This window comes from Mixophyes fleayi, chromosome 1 (assembly GCF_038048845.1).
Source record: "Mixophyes fleayi isolate aMixFle1 chromosome 1, aMixFle1.hap1, whole genome shotgun sequence".
Lineage (NCBI taxonomy): Eukaryota > Metazoa > Chordata > Amphibia > Anura > Limnodynastidae > Mixophyes > Mixophyes fleayi.
In genome coordinates, this window is record NC_134402.1 from 280,471,261 (window position 1) to 280,497,314 (window position 26,054).

The window sequence follows — 26,054 nt, forward strand, 5'->3', positions numbered from 1 at the left end:
TAGGGGATGGGGAGCCAGTGGAGGGATTGGCAGAGGGGGGAGACAGAAGAGGAGCGGCGAGAAAGGAAAATGAACCGAGCAGCAGCATTGAGTATGGAGCGAAGGGGAGCGAGATGAGAGTGGGGGAGGCCAGTAAGGAGAAGGTTACAGTAGTCCAAGCTGGAGAAAATAAGAGAGTGGACAAGAGCTTTAGTTGCATCTTGGGAGAGGAAGTGCCGAATGCGTGCGATGTTGCGCAGCTGAAGCGGCAGCATTTAGCGAGAGAGAGAATATGAGGGGCAAAGGAGAGAGAGGAGTCAAGGGTGACGCCGAGGCAGCAAAGTTGAGGAACAGGGGAAATAGAGGAGTTGAGAACGGTGATAGAAAGGTCGGAAGGGGAGGGGGAATGAGCGGGGGGAAAGACAATAAGTTCGGTTTTAGCGAGATTAAGTTTGAGGAATCTAGGGGAGATGGCGGAGAGGCAGGCAGACACCCTGGAGAGGAGGGAGGGAGAGAGATCGGGAGAGGAAAGGTAGAGTTGGGTGTCATCCACATAAAGGTGGTACTTGAGACCAAAGGAGCTGATGAGTTCACCCAGGGAAGAGGTGTAAAAAGAGAACAGTAGGGGTCCGAGAACAGGGGACCCCTACTGGAAGGGAGGAGGGGGGGAGATAGATCCAGAGGTGGAGACGGAGAAGGTACGGTCAGCAAGTTAAGAGGTGAACCAGGACAGGGCGGAGTCGGAGAGGCCAAAGGATTGAAGGGTGTGGAGCAAGAGTGGGTGGTCAACGGTGTCAAAGGCCGCTGAGAGATCCAAGAGAATGAGAAGGGAGAAGTGGCCCCTAGCTTTAGCAGAGAGGAGATCGTTGGTGACTATGGCCAGGGCAGTTTCAGTGGAGTGGAGGGGGCGGAAGCCAGATTGGAGAGGATCGAGGAGGGAGTGATCAGAGAGGTAGGTGGAGAGGCGGCTGCAGACGAGCCTCTCAAGTATTTTGGAGGCAAAGGGGAGAAGAGAGATGGGGCGATAGTTGGAGAGAGAGGTGGGGTCAAGATTAGGTTTCTTAAGAATGGGGGATACAAGAGCGTGTTTGAAGGAGGAGGGGAAGATGCCGGTGGAGAGGGAGAGGTTGAAGAGGTGGGTGAGGTGGGAGCAGGTGGCGGGGGAAAGGGAGCGAAGGAGGTGGGAGGGGATGGGGTCCAGGGGACAGGAAGACGGAGGAGAGGATGAAATGAGAGTTGACTTCTTCTCCCGTAGTGGGGCGGAAGGAGAAGAGGGAGTGGTGGCTAGAGCGAGAGGGAGGGAGGGTGGGGGGGCGGGCGGGGAGGGGAGGAGGAGATTTCGAGTTGGATGGCCTCGATTTTAGAGGAGAAGAAGGAGGCAAAGTCAGTGGTGGTCAGGGAGGAGGGGAGAGGAGGGGCGGGTGGGACAGGAGGGTGTTGAAGGTGACTAAGTGGCGGTGGGGGTTGGAGGACTGGAAGGAGATAAGGGATTTAAAGAAAGATTGTTTGGCGAGAGAGAGAGAGCGGAGCTATAGGAAGAGAGGATGAACTTGAAGTGGAGAAAATCAGCCAGGGAGCGGGATTTTCTCCAGTGTCGTTCAGCCGTATGGGAGCGTTTTTGGGGGAAGCGGGTGAATTTGGAGTGCCAAGGTTGGGGTTTGGAGCAACGGGGTTTGACAGAGTGGGCCGGGGCGATGGTATCAAGAGCAGAGGTGAGGGTGTGGTTGTAGAAGGAGACCGCCAGGTTGGGGCAGGCCTGGGAGGAAAGGGGAGAAAGGAGAGTGTCAAGAGTAGAGGACAGAGTAGCAGGATCGAGAGCGTCAAGGTTGCGCCTGGAGTGAGTAGCAGTGGGCGTGAGGAGTGGAGCGGGAGAGGAGGAGAGAGAGAAAGAGAGAAGGTGGTGGTCGGATAGAAGAAAGGGAGAGATGGAGAAGTCAGAGAGATTACAGAGGAAGGAGAAGACTAGGTCAAGGGAGTGACCAAGGTAGTGGGTAGAGGAGGAGGTCCATTGTGTCAGGCCAAGGGAGGAGAGGGTGAGCAGTTTAATGGACGCGAGAAGGGGCTATGGGAGGATACTAGGAGGGCAGGGGAGCAGGAGCCGACGGCTGCAGGAGATGGGGAGACAAGGGACACGAGGAGAATGAGGAGAAGTCAGTAATGAGGCTTAAAAGTGGAAAGGAGAAAAGGTGAGGCAAGGAAAACAAGGAAGGAGGGCAAAAGGAAAACAGTGAACAATGGAGTGAATAACAGAGAATAATGGAGACAAAATAATGGAGTGAATTACAGTGGAAAGTGGAGACAAAAGTGAATTACACTGGATAATGGAGACAGAACAGTGAGTAATGGAGACAATGAAAAGCAGTAGGTAGCAGAAGGTAACAGGAAAATAAAAGTGGAGGCAATAAAAACAGGCAATAAAACTTGAAAATAAAACAGAAATACAGGCAATAAAACAGGAAAATTAAATAGGAAAACAGGCAATAAAACAGGAAAATTAAACAGGAAAACAGGCAATAAAACAGGAAAATAAAGCAGGAAAACAGGCACTAGGGGTGAAGGTAGTCACCAGATAGCCACTAAGGAGTGTTTTTTTTTTGTTTTCTGGCTAGTCACGTGACCCATTTTGCCAGCAATATTACTGCAACTAAACACTGTGCTACTATATAAAAAATAACTTTTAAATATTCATATTGATATTTGGAATTCATTTACTCCAATTACATCATTCAAGATACCCAAGATTACATTTGACTATTATACTTTAATAACAGTAATAGCTAAAAAAATAACACACAGTAGTATATGAGGCTTACTTAGGAGAAGCAGGTGACATTTCTTCTGCAGTAAGTTTAACACACATTTTATTTGTTGCATCTTTATGTACTGAACGTGGTGGGGTTAAGTTGACCTCTAGCTCAGCCTCATGGTATGACCTGAAACAGTCTTACAAAAAAAAGCAAACAATTATCTGCCAAGTGTCTAAAAGTAAAATAAACCATTAATATATGAAGAATACATGATTGCACACCATACCTGTTAGTGCTACATTTGCAAGTGTATTGTGCACACTAGAATTTTTTAGAGAAAAAAGGGGAATAATAGGTGTTTTATTGTGGTGCACAAAACAAACAGATTTAATATCGTTTATAATATTTATTTTTCAAAGGGCGTACGGAAATTAAAAACACAACTTATTTAAATTTTTATTATATATAATATAGAATAAAACCAATATATCAACAAATATATTAAAAAAAAAATAATAATGGGCGCTAGGTAATCTAAAATTATTGGCAATATACACAGTTAACCGCTGCTGCCTCTAGTCAGATATCTGATTCTAACACCACAATAAAATAAAGAAATTAGAGGAAAAGCGCTGGTTAAACTGTAACAATTTAATTTCTATAAACAATTTGTAGCCTATAGGGCATTAGCATAAAGACACCACAATTGACTAGCATAAATACGCTGGTTACTAATCCAATAAATTGGAAATAACACCACCAATAGATTGACACAACAAGGTTGAATAAACTGGTGCACCAGTATATAGAGTAACTTGAATTACTCAGAATTGTAACATATGGATTTGTAACATAATATGGTGGACCATCAGATTAAATCGGTCAAACAGGTAGGTAGAAAACACATCAAAACTCTCATACGGGGTAAATACATTTGAACTATATAAATGCATAAATCATGACAGGCATGATAAAAAATTCTCATGTGAGATAAAATAAAAAAATAATCAAGCAGAGGTGTTGGACCGATGAAACGCTAATAAGCGTGTTGATTAGCCGACTAGAATAAAAGTTGATATAGGTTCTTCCACGTGGGGTGAGGTAACGGTTATCAGTATGCCGGTATTATAAAACAGGTCAGTTAGTAATCACTAATTTAGGCATACAGCCTTTCATCAATAAGCATTCATATTCCTAATTAAAGGAATTTATAGACAGATTGAATAAGTAAAAACCTGCTTGTCCGGCAATCAAATATACTGGCCGCCTAGCTCCTCCATAGAATATAATGAACCATCCGTGGTGAGTTATGTTTAGAACACGTGAATAAAATAGCCGATAAAGTCGGACATCCAAATGCTTGTAACAAGCTGGTAAATAGATTTACTTATCTTTGACAGCCTTCCGGAGTTGGCACTTTGGTATAAAGCATTCGGTGACTCGGTGGGAAGGAGAAAGTTCAATAGTCCAGCGCACAATACCCCGGGGTAAGGCAGGGCGTGGTCAGCTAATGGTAGAACAGCCAATTCTGACGCGTTTCTCCGTGTAATCCGGCTTCGTCAGAGGAATACTGATTATCACAAAGGCATGTTTATTTATAGTTTAGTTGTGTCACATGACTAAAAACAATGTAGCAAGAAATGATTCAGATTGTTTTCACGTAAATCTGGCTAAATAGCCGCCAGTCATAACGCTCCAAGGTGGGAGTGAGTAAACATAACTAATTGTAAAAAACTTGATATATATACCTTCATTTATTATACTTGAACAAGACATTATAGATAAAACTTAAATAAAAACTGAAAAATTAAAAACATGTGAATGTAAAAATATGCAATTGCAATGCATAAATAAACTAAAATTAAAATAATATGTTGTAATCCTATTAGAATAAAACCCCTAAAAACTAATAATAAAACTAATACATAAATCTCAGAGATAATCTAGAGAAATAATAACAATATTGTTTAGAGAGGATGACTGTTAATAATGAAGCAACTAAACAATTGTCAAGCCTTATATAGTGTTTAATTCGATACTCTCATTCAGCCCATGAGGTACAAGAGTATCCAGCCTAAATATCCAATAGGCCTCCCTACTGCAAAGTAAATTAAATCTGTCACCTCCTCGAGGGGTAGCCTTCACTTGTTCAATAGCTCTTACTTGAAGTTTGCTCAAACCCCCTATCTTGCAGGAGTTCACATGACTGGATAAGCTATGTGATTTTAGATTTTTAAGAATATTACGGCGATGTTCAGCAAAACGTGATGCTAGGGAACGAATAGTTCGTCCCACGTATTGTTGTCCGCACCCACAGTTAATAAGGTAAATAACAAAATCTGACTGACAATTCAGGAATTGTTCGATAGCAAATGTATCTCCAGAGTGAGAATATGTAAAGGACATGCATTTATGTTCAGCAAAATTACACGTGAGACATCTTGTTTTACCGCATTTATAAAAACCCTTAGGTTTGGTCTTCAACCAATTGTTCAAGGGTATAGCATCTGATAATGTGGCAAATTTCATGAGTCTGAAAAAACTCGGTGCCAGATGTTCCTTCAGATTACGGGCTCTTCTAAAGATAACATTATGTCCCTGACTAATTAATGGACCCAACAGATTGTCAGACTCAAGCATTGCGGAATTCTTTTTAATAATGTTCTTAATTTGACGTGCATAGCTGTTATGTTGAGTAATGAAGACCAAGGTTTTATCTTCCTGATCTCTAGCTCCAGCTTTTTTCAGTCTTCTTGGTGACTGTGACAGGAGATCCTCCCTATCAAGTACACTGACCTCATTAATGGCTTTGTTTAATAACTCAGCCGGATATCCTTTTTCTATGAACGAATGGTAAAGAGTCATTGTATGTTTCTCAAAGTCACCCGGAGTTGTACAGTTTCTTTTCATTCTTAAAAATTGACCTTTGGGAATATTATTCCTCCAGGCCCTAGAGTGATCACTCTCATAATGAAGGAAGCTATGTGCATCCACCGGTTTCGAGAAAGTTTCTGTTTGAATAATATTATTTCTTATCCTGAGTGTAACATCTACAAAGTTTATAGATGTATAACTATGGTTGCTCGTGAACCGGAGACCAAATTAATTATTGTTAAGGTGAGTGAGAAAAGAAGATATAAAAAAAATCATCCCCATCCCAAATAAAAAATAGGTCGTCAATATATCTGCCATAGAGGATCAGGTTCGCACCAAATGTGGAGCCCCACACAAACTGATCTGCAAATTGCCCCATATATAGATTCGCAAAACTTGGGGCAAACCTGGCCCCCATGGCTGTGCCCAGTGTCTGTAGAAAAAATTGGTTATTAAACAAAAAATAATTGTGTTTCAGAATAAATCTAATTGATGACAAAATAAATTCACATAGCAGATGATCCATGTCTGAAGCCAGAAGGAAGCTGGACACTGCTTTGATACCCTTATCATGTGGAATGTTCGAGTACAATGACTCGACATCACACGTTAAGAATTGTATGTTTTTTTCCAACGTATCCCTTGTAAAAGTTTGAGAAAGGACATGGTATCTCTGACATGTGATTTAAGAGAACAAACAAAGGGTTGAAAGTGTGAGTCAACAAAATAAAATAAGTTACTAGTCAAAGACCCTACACCAGAAATAATAGGTCTACCTGGGGGTTTGTGAAGGGATTTGTGAATTTTCGGCAAATGATAATAGGTTGGGATCACCGGGTATTGTGACAACAAAAACCAGAATGTCTCCTTAGAAATAACATGATCAGCCAATGCCAAATCCAAATGATCACGTAGTTCTTGTTGAAATCTGGATGTGGGGTTGTCTGATAATTGAGTATAAAATTTGGTATCTGTAAGCTGTCTCATGGCCTCCAACATATAGTCATCTATGTCTTGGATGACTACCCCACCCCCCTTATCGGCCTGTACAACTCAGGGTGACTTTGAGAATCATACAATGACTCTTTACCATTCGTTCATAGAACAAGAATATCCGGCTGAGTTATTAAACAAAGCCATTCATGAGGTCAGTGTACTTGATAGGAAGGATCTCCTGTCACAGTCACCAAGAAGGAACAGGTTGCAGTACGTCCTCAGATCATAAAATCACTGGCACTGTAATGTGGTATAAAAATATTTTATTAAAACAAATACATAATATTTAGATAATATTAAACACCACCTCTTGAGGATATTAACAACAGTATAGGTGCACCTATATTAATCCAGATATAAATTCCTCAAAGAGCAATGTAAATGGTGATACTACACCAGGCTCATTCCTTTGACCAGCCAAATAATTTCAGAAAGGAGCTCAAAAAACATATCAGTTCTTAATCCTTGTGAATCTCCGTATAAAAACCACTATATTTTAGTTATGGGTAAAAAGTCACTCCAATTCCCGGACTTGTTAAACAGTGTCTCTTAAGTACAAATACAATGGAGATGATGATCCAAAAATACCTTGATTAGATGGTAACTACTCCCAATATTATCATGTGTGGCAGTAGTAATACCAAAAGGTATTTAGTAGTAGTCCCGCAAAGTGTTCATATAGGTAATCAATTGGAGGTAAGTTATGGAGGTATAGATTTTGTTAGAGGTGTAGATATATCGAGAATAACATTGTTCATCGGGTTATTGGAACAGATAGATAAATTCCTTACGAGATACCTGGATTGTATAATGAATCACCCGGTATAGATCCTTTCCAACCTCGTATGCACCACGATGAAGGGTGCTAGTAAACAATCTTCCTCCCAAAATGATTTACCTATTTGGTGGTTCCGGAGCGTAGTTGGTACAAATACCTCTTTCACACACCTTTCCGATATTGTGGATTCCACCGTGTGTAGTGAGAGTCTCCCAAATCAGTCGTGTACATAACACGGAGCCTGGATAAAATCCTGCAGTTGGTTAAAGTTTTCAAGAAGATGCTTGGGTGTAAATTCAGTGGGAGCCGGAGTTACAGAGTGACATCGGCGCAGGTTCCGCTTCCTGTTCTAGAAAATACCACCAATAGACATATTTTTAATATGATAGCAGTGAGTAACTGCATTATCTGAGAAGAGAGAGGACAAACATTGGTCAGCGGTGCACTATAGAAGTGTATAGCAAGCAGACCACTAGCAGATTAATAATAGCGAGGAGGACAGCCTGCATGTGCACAAACTGTGAAGCACTTGCCCTATCTGAACAGAGCGATCAGGAGGGGCAAGGAGTGAACTTCCTGCCCAGTCACCAAGAAGACTGAAAAAAGCTAGAGCTAGAGATCAGGAAGATAAAACCTTGGTCTTCATTACTCAACATAACAGCTATGCACGTCAAATTAAGAACATTATTAAAAAGAATTCCGCAATGCTTGAGTCTGACAATCTGTTGGGTGCATTAATTAGTCAGGGACATAATGTTATCTTTAGAAGAGCCCGTAATCTGAAGGAACATCTGGCACCGAGTTTTTTCAGACTCGAGAAATTTGCCACATTATCAGATGCTATACCCTTGAACAATTGGTTGAAGACCAAACCTAAGGGTTTTTATAAATGCGGTAGAACAAGATGTCTCACGTGTAATTTTGCTGAACATAAATGCATGTCCTTTACATCTTCTCACTCTGGAGATACATTTGCTATTGAACAATTCCTGAATTGTCAGTCAAATTTTGTTATTTACCTTATTAACTGTGGGTGCGGATAACAATACGTGGGACGAACTATTCGTTCCCTAGCATCATGTTTTACTGAACATCGCCGTAATATTCTTAAAAATCTAAAATCACATAGCTTATCCAGTCATGTGAACTCCTGCAAGATAGGGGGTTTGAGCAAACTTCAAGTAAGAGCTATTGAACAAGTAAAGGCTACCCCTCGAGGAGGTGACAGATTTAATTTACTTTGCAGGAGGGATTGGATATTTAGGCTGGATACTCTTGTACCTCATGGGCTGAATGAGAGTATCGAATTAAACACTATATAAGGCTTGACAATTGTTTAGTTGCTTCATTATTAACAGCCATCCTCTCTAAACAATATTGTTATTATTTATCTAGATTATCTCTGAGATTTATGTATTAGTTCAATATATGTATTTATTATTATTTTTTAGGGGTTTTATTCTAATAGGATTACGACATTATTATTTCAATTTTAGTTTATTTATGCATTGCAATTGCATATTTTTACATTCACATGTTTTTACTTTTTCAGTTTTTATTTAAGTTTTATCTATAATGTCTTGTTCAAGTATAATAAATGAAGGTATATATATCAAATTTTTTACAATTAGTTATGTTTACTCACTCCCACTTTGGAGCGTTATGACTGTCTGGCGGCTATTTAGCCAGATTTACGTGAAAACAATCTGAATCATTTCTTGCTACATTGTTTTTAGTCATGTGACACAACTAAACTATAAATAAACATGCCTTTGTGACAATCAGTATTTCTCTGACGAAGCCGGATTACACGGAGAAACGCGTCAATATTGGCTGTTCTACCATCAGCTGACCACGCCCTGCCTTACCCCGGGGTATTGTGCGCTGGACTATTGAACTTTCTCCTTCCCACGGAGTCACCAAATGCTTTATACCAAAGTGCCAACTCCGGAAGGCTGTCAAAGATAAGTAAATCTATTTACCAGCATTTGGATGTCCGAGTTTATCGGCTATTTTATTCACGTGTTCAAAACATAACTCACCACGGATGGTTCATTATATTCTATGGAGGAGCTAGGCGGCCAGTATATTTGATTGCCGGACAAGCAGGTTTTTACCTATTCAATCTGTCTATAAGTTCCTTTAATTAGGAATATGAATGCTTATTGATGAATGGCTGTGTGCCTAAATTGGTGATTAATAACTGACCTGTTTTATAATACCGGCATACTGATAACCGTTACCTCACCCCACGTGGTTGAACCTATATCAACTTTTATTCTAGTCGGCTAATCAACACGCTTATTAGCGTTTCATCGGACCAACACCTCTGCTTGATTATTTTTTTATTTTATCTCACATGAGAATTTTTTATCATGCCTGTCATGATTTATGCATTTATACAGTTCAAGTGTATTTACCCCGTATGGGAGTTTTGATGTGTTTTCTACCCACCTGTTTGACCAATTTAATCTGATGGTCCGGACCATATTATGTTACAAATCCATATGTTACGATTCTGAGTAATTCAAGTTACTCTATATACTGGTGCACCAGTTTATTCAACCTTATTGTGTCAATCTATTGGTGGTGTTATTTCAAATATATTAAAATATGTGTAGTGTGGTATATTAAAACTACACACTGGGTGTAAAGTGGTCTGTGTGCAAATCGCCACAAAACGCTGAAGAGCTGCAGAAGTGTGTGTTTACTAGCTGCAGTCATCCTGAAAATAACATGGCTGCGGGGGCATTTCCTGTATAATTAAACACTTCCTGTGTAACACAACACTTCCTGTAACAAGTGGATGACAATAATAAAACTCCATCACACGCATACAACATACATCTACACTGGGAATGTCTTCTTATCGTATATGATATGATTCAGTATATTATAATATGCCCTCAGAAAATTTATGATATCGATCAGTAGTAATAGCTATTTAGACAGAGATATTATATAATAACTCCTAGCTCTAAGATATGTAACTAAATAAACAGCAAATCATATATGGGCTGGCTATAAGGTAATCTTCCTTTACAGAGTTTACCACTCTAGTGTTAGGTTGGGTTTGTGGATATTTCAATGAACTAAAGATATCTTTTTACCCTAATATACGTACACGCTGGGAGTCTCCAGTCTTCAGTTAAAAATGTATTCACTCTCATACAAATTACATATTTAGAATTACATTAATTCAAGACTAGAGTGCGATACAAATCAGTGAGAGATTTTTACAAGATCCTCTATTTCATCCATTAGTGAAATAGTATATGCATGGATAAACTCTACAATGCATTGTTATTTAAATATCCTTGGATTTACAATTGTAAAGTGCAGGATTAGAATGCAGCTCAGACTGCGAGGATCAGTTTATATTATCTGTGACTCCGGTAAATATTATATTTAAAAGTATTTCTATTACTATTTCTATATACTCTACAATATATGAATTTAATATTTGAATGCAACCTAGTTTGTGAGGGTTTATCTACAACTCCACTATTGGATATATCTTATCATGTTTTTACTGCAATTTTATTAAAATTACAATGATTTAGTTTCTAAGAACCACGATTTCAGGCTAAAATTGCTTTGTGAATTGAAGTTCTGAATTACCCAATACATAAAGCTTTTTTTTCCTGCTATAAAGATTCATAACCAGCTAGATACAATTAAGAACTAAATAAGCTGATCCATAAATAACAAGCAGCTGTAACATAAATCTGGCTAATTTTCACTTTGAGAACACAGTTTAGCACACGTAATGCACATATAAACCTTTAATAAAATTTTACTAAACTTTCATATTAATTATGACTCATAATCATTCTATAAGATACTTGATCGAAGAACTGAATTAACCGTTCTGTGAAATGATTTTTCTGACTATAAAATATATAGAACTTTTTTTAAATAAGCTGCTCTTAAACAGCAAACAATTGCAACATACATTTAGCTTGCTAAATATAACTATATTAATGAATAAAAATCAAACTTAACTGCGCTGTAAGCAATAATTGGATTCACCAAACCTACATATTAGGGTAAAAGATATCTGTATTACATTGAAATATTCACAGGAGCAATTACAACCCAACATAATATGACAGTGGCATACTTTGTAAAGGAAGATAACCATATAGCCAACCACAGGGGCAAACGCAGGATTTGTAGAGGGGGGGGTTTCCACACCACACCACCAGTGGGCATGACCAGCATGCATGGGGGCATGGCAGTAATATTAGACAGTGCTTGGCTGCTCTCCAACTCTTCCTATCCCTGTAATATACATTGACAATTCTGCGTGCACTACTGTTAGGTGCACGCAGCTCTCTCTTTTCAAGCAGAGCCATGTGAAGCGGGGGCAGGGTCCAGCCACCTCAATTATACAGTGTCCAAGGCTTGGGGTGGGGGGTGTTTTCAGGCACCCCTCAGTTTGCCTATGGACCAATATATGATTTGCTGTGTATTTAGTTGCAAATGTTTGATTTTTGCACCACAATAAAAGACCCTTTTTTCTCTATCAATCTATGTTGTGTATACCGGTAGCAACTCCTGATATATATTCTGAATAAATTGGAACACTACTGAGCTAAAGATTTGGGAGCTAATCTAAACATATATATTTTTGAATACAAATCTAGTGCGCCAGTATCCCTCCCTTTTTCTGTAACAATAGAAATTTTCTTAGAGCTAGATTACACCAGCAATTTTGATAATTCACCTGCAATCTTAAGATGGGTATGTCACGAGCCGCGGCTCCACTACTGGCCGCCGTGGCTCGCTTCTTTCCTCTGCAGGCGTCCCGGCCGTCACCATGACGACCGGGACATCACTTCCGGCTCTCTCATCCCGGTTGCCTAGGATGGGATGCTTGCTGCTCCATTCCACCGCGCACGGCCTGCTGTCAAACAGCCGGGTGCGCTCGCGCAGGACTGTATGAACTCAGCCTTCCATTGCTGATTGGGCCCTTGTAATTAACAGCCACCTGGCTGATTGGAGCAGCTGGGCAACCTATGTTTTCATTGGCCCACAGTACTATTTAAGGCAGTGAGGACTGAGCCTCACTGCCGGTTATAGCGTTCTGATACCGGTTTGCTGTCCTGCTCCTGTACTATTTGGGTGAATACGTTTGGATTGCTTTGCCGTGTATGACCTTCCGCCTGTACCTGGACTCTGAACCATCGCTAGTTGCCCTGACCTTCTGCCTGTACCTGGACTCTGAACCATCGCTAGTTCCCCTGTCCTTCTGCCTGCACCTGGACTCTGAACCATTGCCTGTGGCCCTGACCCTGCTTGTACCTGACGTCTCCGTCTGTGCTGTTAGACCAGTCAGACATTATCATCTCTGTTCCAGTCCGCAGACCTCTGGCCTGTCCCTACTCCGTGTATTACCTTCCACTCCTGAGTGCCGCTGTGTGACCATAAACTTGTACTACACTGAGTGTAAGACCTGGGTGCATCCGAGTGCCTGTGAGCATAACCAGTGTCTACGGGAAAGGCAGCTGCTATAGGTGAAGACCTCTTCTGCTAGTTCTAGAAGTTTATGATGCATTGGTGACCATAACAGGGTACACACCTATGCAATTGTCATCACACGATTCACAACCATTCGGTCACATATTGTAAGAGTGTATACGATAATGTTTTATGAGAGATGAAGATAATAGATGTATGCTATGATGTATGCATGTGTTGGAATGCTCATTGGGACTTTCAATTGTTGGTGAAATCATTACAGAAATTGCATCTGAAGAAATATTGCATAGGTGTGATCCCAGCTTTAAACTAGGTACACACTACAGGTTTTTCACCCATTTATCATGCCAATCACATGATAAACTTCTGTCAGGTCCGATATCGCATTAAGGTGTACGCTCCAACGATCATGTTTTCTCGCACCAAAGCACATCGTATAGTTGATTTGACTTTATAACCAGACTAAAAATATCTATAACCGATGGAATGATGTCGGGCAAATTCTGAATTGTGTATGCACTCATGACCAGCACTGAAGGCAGATCTCCATAGAGTTTACAGAGTCACAATCTTTTCAGCAGAGCACAGATCTGAATGCAAATCATTTACAATCGTGTAAATGTGTATGCATGAATCTTCATGCCGATCTTAACTTTTAGTTGTTGATAAAATCGTTTAAGATATCGCATCGGGAGAAATTATCTGTAATGTATACCTAGCTTTACTCAGCAGAGCAACCAAAGCAGCAGATAGCACTGTAATAACAGTTAACATTAAGGGGTAAATTTATCAAGCTGCGGGTTTGAAAAAATGCAGATGTTGCCTATAGCAACCAATCAGATTCTAGCTGTCATTTTGTAGAATGTACTAATAGGCAACATCTCCACTTTTTCAACCCTGCAGTTTTATAAATTTATCCCTATCTAATCTAAATAAATACATTTTAAAATAATTGCATAATTCCCATAATCCTGGAATTGGTTGAAATTTAAGAAACAAGTATATTAAATGAAAATCAAATGCCAACAATATGATGTGTTAAAAACACATAAATTATTTAGAAAAGGATGGCAGACGCAAATTCCGTTCAGTGAAGTAGCTTTTTTATTACTTTGTCCATAAAAATTACTATTGTTATGAATCCAATTAGCGCCATAAAATAGTGTCTCTTTTGTTGTACATTTAACAAAACAAACTGCTATAAAGACACTGTTCGGGAATGTTTTATGAGACTATAGATCAAATGTATCTTTTATTTAATTTACCTGTGTCAAAAACTTCTTCATATTTACATGGATCAAGGTTTCTTTTATTTACACTTTGTTCAATGAAATCATTTTTAAATAGTATTTTGTTAGTTAGACCTGAAAATAATCAACATATTCCTGTGGTTAAATACAAAGCAATATAAAATAAAAGGGTGAAACATTTCAAGTGAGAGACTACAGACAATTTATTGTTTCTTCATTTGATAAATCTGCTTTTGTTTTTCTATATAATTACTACCATAAAAATGCTTTTGTTATTCTCCTTGTAAATTCAATTCAGTTAGACAGCACACTTCAATAGTCAGACATCTTATTTCATCAAATTGAAGGCTCGCGGACATTCTGAATGGTAACGAAAGCATTCTGCACAAGTGAGATAACAGCTAAGAGGGTTCGAACGCAAAAGGACAAAAGTTAAAGAAAAAATGCAGTACATTCAATAGACCTCATTTACGAAACACAAAACTGCTAAGGCCTAGTGCAAAATCCTGTTTGCAGGTGCTGAGTACCTCAATTTACACAAGTGTGCCTAGATTTCTGCCAAATCACATAAGTAGAAGTGGAGAAGGAGAAGTTTGCACCAGCTGATGGGAGAATTTGGGCATAGTGAGGGTGTACCTGCAAAGTATAGAGTAGGCACATCAATCAATTCATCGAGTTTTGTTCAGAATTTTGTTTAGAATTGCAAAAATGAAATATTACTGAAATTACTGATATGGGGTAGAGAGGGTGTATTTTAAGTATTTTGCTTTACAGAGCCATTTCCAGTTCACTGACCTGATTTTACACCAGCTCTGAGCTGTCTGAAAACAGGTTTCTTCCTATACATTTAATGGGATGCATCTCGCACTGGCCAGTTTTACATTAGCAGAGAAGCACATTTCTAGGTAAAAGTTTTTCGATGTAAATAAAGTGCATAATAAATAAACATTTAATGAAAACTAAAATAAATAAAGCTAAAACAAGTAGTATTTTAGCCACTTTTTGTATTTAAATGTTTCATTTAATGAAAGGATTTCTTCTAAAGTGATAGGCATTTGGACTTCTGATGTGATGTTTACAGTTTGTACAGTGAACCTCTTAAAATCTTCCACCTCTCCACACACCTGAGTGCACAAATTATATATATTTTTTTCCATAGCGACCACTTCTAAATTTCCACTTCGACCACTATATATGCAATAACAGGGCTTGTGTAGCTTTTATCTGGTTAATTAATAATTAATGGAAACTGTATATTTGCCACACTCAGCCATAGCTGGTGTACATTATTCAACTGTAAAAATGTTTTTTTCTGGCATGTTGCTGTTTTGGATTGTTTTTTTACATTAAAATAATGCTTTCACAGATGGATGCCCATACTAAAATTATAACTGATATATTGATATACACGCAAATGTGAACAAACGAGTGGACAAAGTGGAAATTTAGAAGTGGCGGTATGGAAAAGGTAAAGGGAATGTGACTGGAATTTGACTGTTTTACAATCAAAGCAGTAGGAACCTTGGCGGTATGGCACATCACCTTATACCAGCCCACTTTGACCACTGGCACAAATCCTTAAAGGGTCTGACTGTCAGGGAATTGACGAACATGAGCAAATGCATTACTACATGATCATTCTGTCACTGTGATAATAATTGCAGCATGCATGGGAACACCAGTATTCGCCTTGATGGACACATACATACATTTGCACAAATACTTATACATTTTTTATATGGAAAGATACTTTGATGGATCTTAGATTGGAACAAACCCCCAAAGAATAAGACATTTCTATTCAAATTTCATGTATGTGATAACCAGGGGCAGCTATGATAATGTCTCTCAAAGTGGCCATAGTTGCACTGTATATGAGGTCACAGAAATAAGTAAATGATGAATAAACAACTTAAGAATGATTTTTCTAATTAAAAACAATTATTCCTATTATCAAGAAATGAAAAGGATAGTACATTTTACTCTCCTCTACAACATATTTATGCATTTTTTAAGGTTAAGTTCCACTTTAAGACATTAGGGGGTAAATGTATCAAACTGAGAGTTTTCCGACGGGTTTCAAAAACCAATCAGATTCTAGCTATTATTTATTTAATAGTACATTCTACAAAATGAAAGCTAGAATTTGATTGGTTCTATAGGCAACATCTCCACTTTTCAATCCCGCCGGAAAACTCTCAGCTTGATACATTTACCCCTTGGAGTGGTATCTTAAAAACATAAGCCACACATTTCCTTTGCATGGCTGTAGCATGGTTGCTATTTATTTTTTTCCTATTTAACTTGTATGATCTATATTTGTGACATGGACTAGAATAGTTAATCATAGCACAGTTACTCTGAAGAACCATGTAACAAAGGTTTCTCTACAAAGCACTTATTCACCATGTTGGTTTCACTTGGATGTTATATTTTGCACTTTTATCAGTCACCACTGCAAGCTAACTTCTTCGTGCATGTATGCAACCGCCATGAGAACAAAAATTATATATATATATATATATATATATATATATATATCCTATTTACTACTTACCTGCTGTGTCTGCCAGTCCTTCCACCTCTGGCATTTGTTCAGGAGCCAACTGCAGAACTGTGGTTAGTTCAGACATAGAGGACCTGCCATCTATAGCATACTCGTCCAATTCCATAGTACAAGGCAGGGATAGACTCTGTTGACCCCAAATGTAAAAACAGTGCACTTTAATATGGAGTGATTGAAAATTACATTCATCAATTACGAAAAAAATGCAGTATAAGCATGACATTTGTCATGTGCACAATTATACTATACATATAAACTGTGGCTTATGAATATTCATACTAAAGCTGCACACAATAAAGGAACAAAAAGAATGATATAGACATAGCAAAAGTAAACACCGGCCAATATCTGCATGATAGAGAACACTGGGTAAGGTGCAAGCTCCAATAATTTGTAGGCAAGGTTTATATTTTTCCAGATACAATTCGATGTTTCCTTGTTTCAACACAAATTTTATTAGATCATTAATATTTAAGATACAGTAAATATGAAAAAATAGAAAGGCATTTTCATTTTAAGAATCTAATAAAACAGTTTTATTATGTTTTGGAAATGCAAATTATGGCTGCATAAGATCAAAAATTAATAAACCAAATAAAATATTCCTTGAATACTAGCAAAATAATTATCTTGTGGAATATGTTCTGGAAGACAATACAACACCAGTAATTTAATTAGAGAGATAAGAAGAGGCCATAGAGAAACAAAAAGCAAAAGTTAGAGAAAAAAAGAGAAGGTCCACTAGTGAACCAAGATTATACAGAGAAGAAGTAGAGAAGAAATTTGATGTCAGGGCTATCTACCCCACTAGAGCCAACCTCCACATATTCCCTGTAGTGTTATAGCTAGACTATTGAATAAATGTATCAAGGTGTGATTTGAGAGTTTCAGTGATTGTCTCGGGCGAGTTTAAACTTGCCGACGTATTAAAGTGCCAGTAAATTGATTTATTTTTTTTAGGCGAGATTAGCAAACACATCAGCTTTCCACTGCTGGCCAATCTTAAATTGAGAAGCACAATACAGGAAGCACAATACAAGTTTTAATTATGAGGGCAATCGTGAATTATTATTAATTTTCTTACAAGGGCATATATTCACATCTCACCCCCTTTGGCTTTCTCATTGGCCTTCTGGACCTATGCAGTTTATTCTTATGACCTCGCCCCTAACGCCTGTGGAACAATCCTTCTTTTCCTCCTGGACTAATCCTGCTTAGTTTCCGGAGTGGACTCGCATGATCTCAAATTTCTTAATGACTTAGCTCTCACCCATCTCTTCTTACTGATCTTCAGACGATATTCGCCATGCCCTCCTTATGTTTCTATCAATATCTCCATTTCTACAACACTGTCTTTTGTCTTCAGCTTGATATTCACATACCCTTGCCATTGGTATCGCTATGCACCTTGAGATCCTGTCCTAGGGGGCACATTTCCACTTGCTATAACCTTATTTTTAAAACACAACCGTCCCCCCAAAGATCCTCACAAATTTAAGTGCGAGGTGAATATGGGAGAGTCGCTTAACACAAAGGAGTGGGCTGAGATTAGCCAAAATCCTCGATTTGCGTTAAAATCAGTAAGAATGCTCTGAAAATCTTTTATCATTTGTACTTATTCCCAAGTTGGCTCCATCTTATATTTATGAACTCTTCAGCTCTTTGTTGATCACGTTGGCACCCTGACTCACATGTGATGATGTTGCTCAAAATTAATCCCCTTCTGGAAGCTCGTTCACCAACTCTTCACCAATATCACTCAAGTAGTCATCCCCGACTCCCTCTCCTGCTCTCTATTATCTCACCATATTCCAGATATCCCTAAGCATACACATAAGCTCATTACGTACATCGTCAGCACCATTTTCCTCTCTCCTAGTAGAACCCAGAACCAACCTCACTTCCATCCAGTATTAACCATGTCTGGAAAGTTTATCACATGGAGTTTATTTCAAGCATCCTCAATTACACCCTCAGACCTGTGTGTGGAATATCTAGACTACCATGGGGCCTATTCCCTTCTGCAGATCTGAGGAACCTGTCTCTCCCTAATTCTGTATCACTCATTTTTTGAATTGTGACTTCTCACCTCTCCCCCTTTTGCCCTGCACCCCCTCCCCCCCCACGCTCTTTTTGTATGTCTGACTTTGCATGTGTTTTTCGAATTGATTATACTTGAGACCCCTCGTACTCAGAGAGGATAATAGAGGACGTTCACATGTAAGTGCAGCACAGTAGAGGCAAGACGGTGCAAGGCAACCATGCTCCTTATCTTTGCACGTCCCATAGGCCATGTGCACATTTACAGGTTGATAATGCTGTAATGTACCTCTTCTGCTCCTGGAGAAAGCTGATGGAATTCCTCTAACAGGATATTTGGCTCCAAATTTTCCTCTATTGATGCATTCATTCTACAAAACAATGTGAAATAGCAATGTACTACATGAAATATAATGCAACTGTTATATATAAGCGTCTTTCACAGTACAAGAACATTGTTAATTTACTGTATAGCATTTCACTCAAAGCAATAAAAGAAACAGTAAAATCTAGGATGATTTGTGCTTACTTTGGCAGCAAAGGGCAACTATTCTTATAACAGTTGAGGATTATGTATCTTTCTTTGACTAAGACTGGATAAACCTGCTAACCAACTTCAAGTTACTGCAAACACCTACTCTTTGCATGGGGCACTTTAAGTCAGTGCACATCAATAACATAAAGATGTGCCAAGGTGAAAAATTGACACTACATATGTGCACAACCTGCATCTGGATCTAAAGTTGCATGTTTCTTGCACTTGCGCCACTTGCTTGGAGAGGTGAATCAAGGGCTTTAATGTGTAAGTGCAGGCCAATTATGGCATGCAGACACAAATTAAGCCTGCCCCATGAGATACGTCTTATTTTGAGTTACACATATCTTAATATTATGTCAAATTCAAAGAAAGAAAGAAAGAAAGAGGTTTATTGCTATAGGGAACTCATGGACACAAATAATACAGAGAAATATAATAAAATATATAGCTTATGTTCAAAAACAAATGTGACAGTGAAAATTATTATTGCTAATCCTATCACCTGTTCACTCATTGACAGGATTCACTAAGTTTGATATGATGTTCAAACTTAATTCTATTAGTCTGAGTGAAACTTTAATGATATGTAGATGGTGGAAAGGTCAGCAATTCTTATATCATTATTTTGTGGCTACCTGCCATTTTTATATCTTTCAAAATTCAAAGAATCTACTAGTATTCACATTTGTATCAATGAATTGTTTTTATCCACCCTTTATTAACAACATTACTTCTCTGTAGTTTTTATTATTATTTTACGAAATAGACTACAATGTTTCAAATGTCTAATAGGCATGGTCCAAGAATTTGAATTTCTGCTGTCTCCAAGATTATTGATATTTAGTAATATTATAACCAGTTCGCTAGATCCTCTCCACTGTGTAACGGTCGTCTGTTTTTCTGATCCATATCGGGACCCTTGGTTCTAGCTGAGTATAGGTGAAACTGAGGGTCTTGATTAAACCTCTGCTCATCTAGGTAATGTTCCTTAGTCTGCCAAAATCCAGAGTAGCACTAGCAGGAAGGAAGGAGGGTAGTCTTAAGACCAGAATATAGAACTAAAATCCACAGCTGTAAGAATCCAGAATCATGGAGAGCTCAACTCCAGCACCCAAATCCAGAATTCAGGCACACTGAGCTGGAACCCAAGTGAACTCAAAAGGATGCAACCCACTGAAACTCAGAACAGAATAAAGCTAAAACTGGAAACAAGAACTCAGAACTGAGACCAGGGGGTATATTTACTAAACTGCAGGTTTGAAAAAGTAGAGATACAGCAATCAGATTCTAGTTATCATTTATTTAGTACATTTTACAGCTAGACGATGATTGGTTGCTAAAGGCAACATCTCCACTTTTTCAAACCCGCAGTTTAGTATATATACCTCCAGGAGTGGAGAACTCAGAACTGCAAGCTGGCTACAGGTGCACACACCTGAAACCCACACATAGAATCGCAGAACTGGAAATGAGCCCTCTGAGACTCAGAGCTGATGAAAACTGCAGAACACCAGACCACTGTGGAAGTGCTGTAGGAAACCCAGAGGTGTTTGGCAGTATGGAATGGAGATCCTTGAAGAAGATAGTAATTTCTTCTCAGAGTCTGCTGAGAGATGCAGAGGCACCAGTTTCTTGAAGCACTTGCAGGAAATAGTCACTTGACGTAAGCTAAACAGCTGCTTTGGAAAAATGCAGCATTCTTGCTGAGAAACAGGCACTTTGGTAAATGCAGATTATGTCAGAAACAGCACTGGAAATAACTGAAGTCTGGAACCAAGGAAGTATCCTTAGAAGTAAGAAACTTGTTTTAGGAATGAGCTGGACGCAGGAGCTGGTTTAAAAAGAACTCCTCCAGTGCCTATTGGCTGCACAGGTCAATATGGTCAAGACCATGCAGCAAAACAGACAGGAAATGCTTATTTACAAATGGTGATACAGTGCTCAGGAATGCAGATAGCCATGAAAGGCCTGGATGGCCATGAGATAACATCAACATCATCAACATTTATTTATATAGCGCCAGCAAATTCCGCAGCAATTTTTAAATGCGTCGCTTTATAAAACAACGCTTGTAAACCTTGTGGACTGAAAACTGCTAACAAAACCGTAGAAAAAGCAGTGGTTTCTACAAACCGTGCTTTGTCAGTCTGAAAAAAAGCTTTACGGTGTCTGTGTGTGACTTGTTTATAATGTTCCTGAGCTTCTCTTAAAGTCTCACTTAGGCTCTTTTGTGTTTTCAGTACGAAGTGATTCTAACAGTTAGAGCTGAAATTGGTGTGAAAACTGGAAAATTCTGGAATTGAGGTTGAACGGAATCCTACATTGGCAAAGAAAGAACTTTGGGAAATTAAGCTGTGTTCAAAGTTGTTAGAAGTAGACTGAGCAGTGGGCAAAAGGTCTATATAATCATCTTGAAGGTAACAGATAAAAAACATTGTAACTTTTGTTCAAGACTCTTATTTGTTCTGTTTTCCATTTGACTGTGGCTGGAAAGAAGTGGAAAGATTAATAGTCACTCCAAGGGTGGTGCAGAAACTGTTCCTGAAATTGGAAGTGAATTGAAAACCTCAATCTTAAATTATACTACTAGAAATTCCATTAAGTTTGAATATATCCCAAATCACTAATTTCAAGGTCTATTCAGCAGTGGGTACCCATATGATTTGGATAATACAAGGCATTTTTGCAAGATGGTCTACTACAAACAGGATAATTGCCATCGCTTTAGAAGGATTTAAGTCAACTATGAAAGCCATAGAAATTGAACTCCAAGGACAAGATGGAATAGGAAGAGGTTGAAGTAAATATGTTGTGTGGAATCTTATTTCGAGTACAAGTCAGACATGATGAAATATATTTTTAACATCTATTTAAAATTTGCCCACCAGGAAGAAAAACTATTGATTTTTGTGTTTTATAAATACAATGAAGTTGAGTGCAATAGCCATCGTGGGACATTAAATTTACATCCACAGAAGGATGTTTGACACATGGGTCACTATCATACCTGTCATCTTTCAGGAGAGTAAACAAATCTTTAGAAACAGTGACCCCTAAAAAGTTATTTTCTCTGAAAATAGTATTTCCAGAGTTTCTTTTCATATAACATCTAGAGAGGGCATCAGCTTTTTTAAAGTTAAAATGAAAGAAGAACAAAATTTATCTGGCCTATCTAGGGGACAAATGGTTTTCATGCAGACCAATTAACACCCACATCAATTTTACTGGCATCCATGCTAAGGCCACTTTCGGAAATAATATGCAATAAAAAGTGAATTTGGGGCTGTTCAAACGTACATTACGCTAATTTAATGTACAGTTGGCTCTTCTGAAGTCTTTCAAGCAAAGTTCAGACATGTTTACGATGCTCTTCAAGGTTATCAGAGAAAGTAATAATGTTATCCAGATAGGCCACTACAAATTAATGTAGTAGATATCTTAAAACATCATCGATGAAATGCTGGAAAGTTGCAGGGGCCGTACAGACTAAAAAGCACAACCAAATACTCAAAATGTCCACATCTAATCCTGAAGGCAGTTTTCCACTCAGCTCCTGGTCGCATATGAAAAAGATTGTAAGTTTCACGGATCTCAAGTTCTGTGAAAATCGTAGCCTTTTCTAGCCTTACAAATATTTTGGGAATTAAATGGAGTGGTTAATGAATTTTTACTATAATCATATTTAGCTACTTATAGTCCATACAGGGGCAAAGGGTAGAATACTTAATTTCAACAAAGAATAAAGCTGTACTAGCAAGAGACGTGAATGACAAATAAAGCTCTTTGTCACGGGCGCTAGGAGTCTTTACCCAGTATCACCCGCTGATGGTCTTATCAGAGCAGTAGAGTTGGTATATGATACTCTGATGGCAGGGTGATAATGGAACTGGAAACAGCAGATGGTTAGAGAATGCTCAGAAAGTCTATGACTAGCAGCACTGGTAAACAATAGGTAATTGAACACGAGGATCTGGATGGACAAGGGCACATGAGGGTAGTCAGTGGTCTGCGCACGGCAAGTTGTACCACTGCTATAGTGAGAAGAATGTCCAGGAGTAATAAGGAGGTGGAAGTCAGCGGTCTGCGTATAGCAAGTGGTACCGCTGTCTGTAGTTAAGGAATGGAATCCAAGTGAAGGTAACGGGGAAGTCAGTGGTCTGCGAGTAGCAAGTTGTACCACTGCTTATGTGAGAGGATATATGCAACTGGTGACACAGGGAAACAGGAATCAGTGGTCTGCCTCTAGCAAGTTGTACCACTGAATATATATGTGAGGAAGGACACGAGGAGATAAATGCTATGCAGAGTCTACACGGGTACACTGAACTTGATCCCACGTTGAACTGCACACAATAATAATAATGAATGAACAGCACTGCACAGATAAACAAAGTCACTCAAATAGTCCAGCAAAAGGAAACACAGTCAATGATAGCAATAGTCTCAGAGGATGGAAACTCCAGAGGAGAACCACTCAGTCCAGATGGATATGCAATACACCAGCACAGTCAATGAGAAGTATGCATACCGTGGTTCAGATGAGCAGGCTGTTAGAGATAGCTGCAGGGATACCTGAGCGGCAGGGAACAGACGAGCTGAGGAGTCCTTGCAGAAGGGAAGCGGCAGGTAGGTGCAGCGCACTGTAGGTAGGCCAGCAAGGACGACAAATACTCAGGAAGCAGTAGTATATCGAATAGAACAGCAGGAGACCACGAGAGAGTAGAAGCGATGTAGCAGAGCTGGAAGCCGAGGAGCGTAGACTCGATGCTAACAGGCAAGTTGACACAAACGGACACACTGTAGAAGCAGTAGGCAGCGGGTCAGCTGACGGCAGGTAGAATGCAGACTGGAGTGCTGAGACGAGCAGGACTCTGTAGACACGCTGAAGTAGCTAACAGGAATCAGCTGGAACAGTAGCGATGTAACACAGGAGAGTTTGAAGTAATCTGTAACTGTAGATACACGGAGGCAGCGGATAGGAATCAGCTGCTGGAGTCACGATGAAACACAGGAGAGTTTGCAGTAATCTGTAACTGTAGATACACGGAGGCAGCGGATAGGAATCAGCTGCTGGAGTCACGATGAAACACAGGAGAGTTTGCAGTAATCTGTAACTGTAGATACACGGAGACAGCGGATAGGAATCAGCTTCTGGGGTCACGATGAAACACAGGAGAGTTTGCAGTAATCTGTAACTGTAGATATACGGAGGCAGCGGATAGGAATCAGCTGCTGGAGTCACGATGAAACATAGGAGAGTTTGCAGTAATCTGTAACTGTAGATACACGGAGGCAGCGGATAGGAATCAGCTGCTGGAGTCACGATGAAACACAGGAGAGTTTGCAGTAATCTGTAACTGTAGATATACGGAGGCAGCGGATAGGAATCAGCTGCTGAAGACACTAGGAACACGAGGAATAGAAGTGGTCTGGAAACCACAAACGGCAAACAGGAATCAGCATAAGCTGAACACACGAGCAGGCACTGGAACACCTTCAGAGACTCATGAGGAATGAGACTCCAAGATCAGGCCACGTGGTATTGACCACAGGTGCTTAATATAGGGAGTGTTGCCTGATCAGCCAATTAGTTAAAGGAACAGAACTGAAGGTTAAAAGGGACTGCACATGCGCAGTACCTCATTATAATGGACGGACACGGTTCCTAGCTACCTTAGAAGTAGCACTCACAGTCCGGTGAGTGACAGTACCCTCCCTTTTAAAGGTGGGCACAGAACACCTGGAACCGGGTTTGTCCGGAAATTTGGTATAGAACTTTTTCAAGAGAGCTGGAGCGTTGAGATCTTCAGCCTTGACCCATGAACGCTCCTCAGGACCAAAGCCTTTCCAATGCACGAGGAAACGAAGAACTCCTCGCGAAATTTTAGCATCCAAAACCTGAGTAATCTCAAAGTCTTCCTCCTGATGAACTTGAAGTGGCCGAGGTGCTGAAGGAAGGACCGAGAAACGGTTGATGATGAGAGGTTTGAGCAAGGAAACATGGAAGGCGTTGGAAATACAAAGACTCTTGGGAAGTAAAAGTTTGAAGCAAACTGGATTTATAACTTGAATGATCCTATATGGACCAATAAAACGGGGAGCAAATTTCATGGATGGAACCTTCAAACGAATATTCTTAGTAGATAGCCACACCCGGTCTCCGACTTTCAATGGTGGAATAACCCGTCTCTTTTTGTCCGCAAAAGACTTATATCTGGCAGATGTCTTCTTTAAACAGGTTTTTACCTGAGCCCAAATATTTTTGAAGGTTTGACACAAAGTCTCAACAGCAGGAACTTGGGTGGGCGGGAGGGCAGGAAATTCCGGGAAAGACGGATGGTGACCGTAAACCACAAAGAATGGAGTTTTAGATGATGACTCATGGTACATGTTGTTATGAGCGAATTCAGCCCAAGGAAGTATTTCTACCCAGTTGTCTTGATTGGCTGACGAGAACATCCTCAAGAAAGTCTCAAGATCTTGGTTGACTCTTTCAGTTTGTCCGTTCGATTGGGGATGGTAGGAAGATGAGAGTGCTAATCGTATGCCCAAGGTCTTGCAAAGGGCCCGCCAGAATCTGGAAACGAATTGTACTCCTCTATCTGACACGATCTCGGACGGACATCCATGGATACGAAAAATTTCTCTAATGAAATGTTCAGCCAGGGTAGAAGAAGAAGGTAAACCAGACAAGGGAACGAAATGCGCCATCTTCGAAAATCTATCCACCACTACCCAAATGGTGTTGCAATTCTTACTAGGAGGAAGCTCAGTAACAAAGTCCATACTAATATGGGTCCAA

At 39.5% G+C, this 26,054-nt stretch overlaps 2 protein-coding genes across 2 annotated transcripts in view; both read right to left on the minus strand.

Annotated features, from left to right (window-relative positions):
* Window positions 1–14,227, minus strand: part of LOC142107789 (protein shortage in chiasmata 1 ortholog-like) — a 133,715-nt gene extending 119,488 nt beyond the window's left edge. The window contains exons 1-2 of the mRNA XM_075191411.1: window positions 14,124–14,227; window positions 2,793–2,922 (exon numbers count right to left, since the gene is read on the minus strand). Of these exons, the coding sequence (XP_075047512.1) occupies window positions 2,793–2,839 (47 nt within the window). The 5' untranslated portion in view covers window positions 2,840–2,922; window positions 14,124–14,227. The remainder of the gene's footprint in view (window positions 1–2,792; window positions 2,923–14,123) is intronic.
* A 110-nt stretch (window positions 14,228–14,337) lies between these two features.
* Window positions 14,338–26,054, minus strand: part of LOC142154401 (protein shortage in chiasmata 1 ortholog-like) — a 56,337-nt gene continuing 44,620 nt past the window's right edge. Inside the window, exons 7-9 of the mRNA XM_075210941.1 lie at window positions 19,004–19,085; window positions 16,666–16,801; window positions 14,338–14,509 (exon numbers count right to left, since the gene is read on the minus strand). Of these exons, the coding sequence (XP_075067042.1) occupies window positions 14,445–14,509; window positions 16,666–16,801; window positions 19,004–19,085 (283 nt within the window). The 3' untranslated portion in view covers window positions 14,338–14,444. The remainder of the gene's footprint in view (window positions 14,510–16,665; window positions 16,802–19,003; window positions 19,086–26,054) is intronic.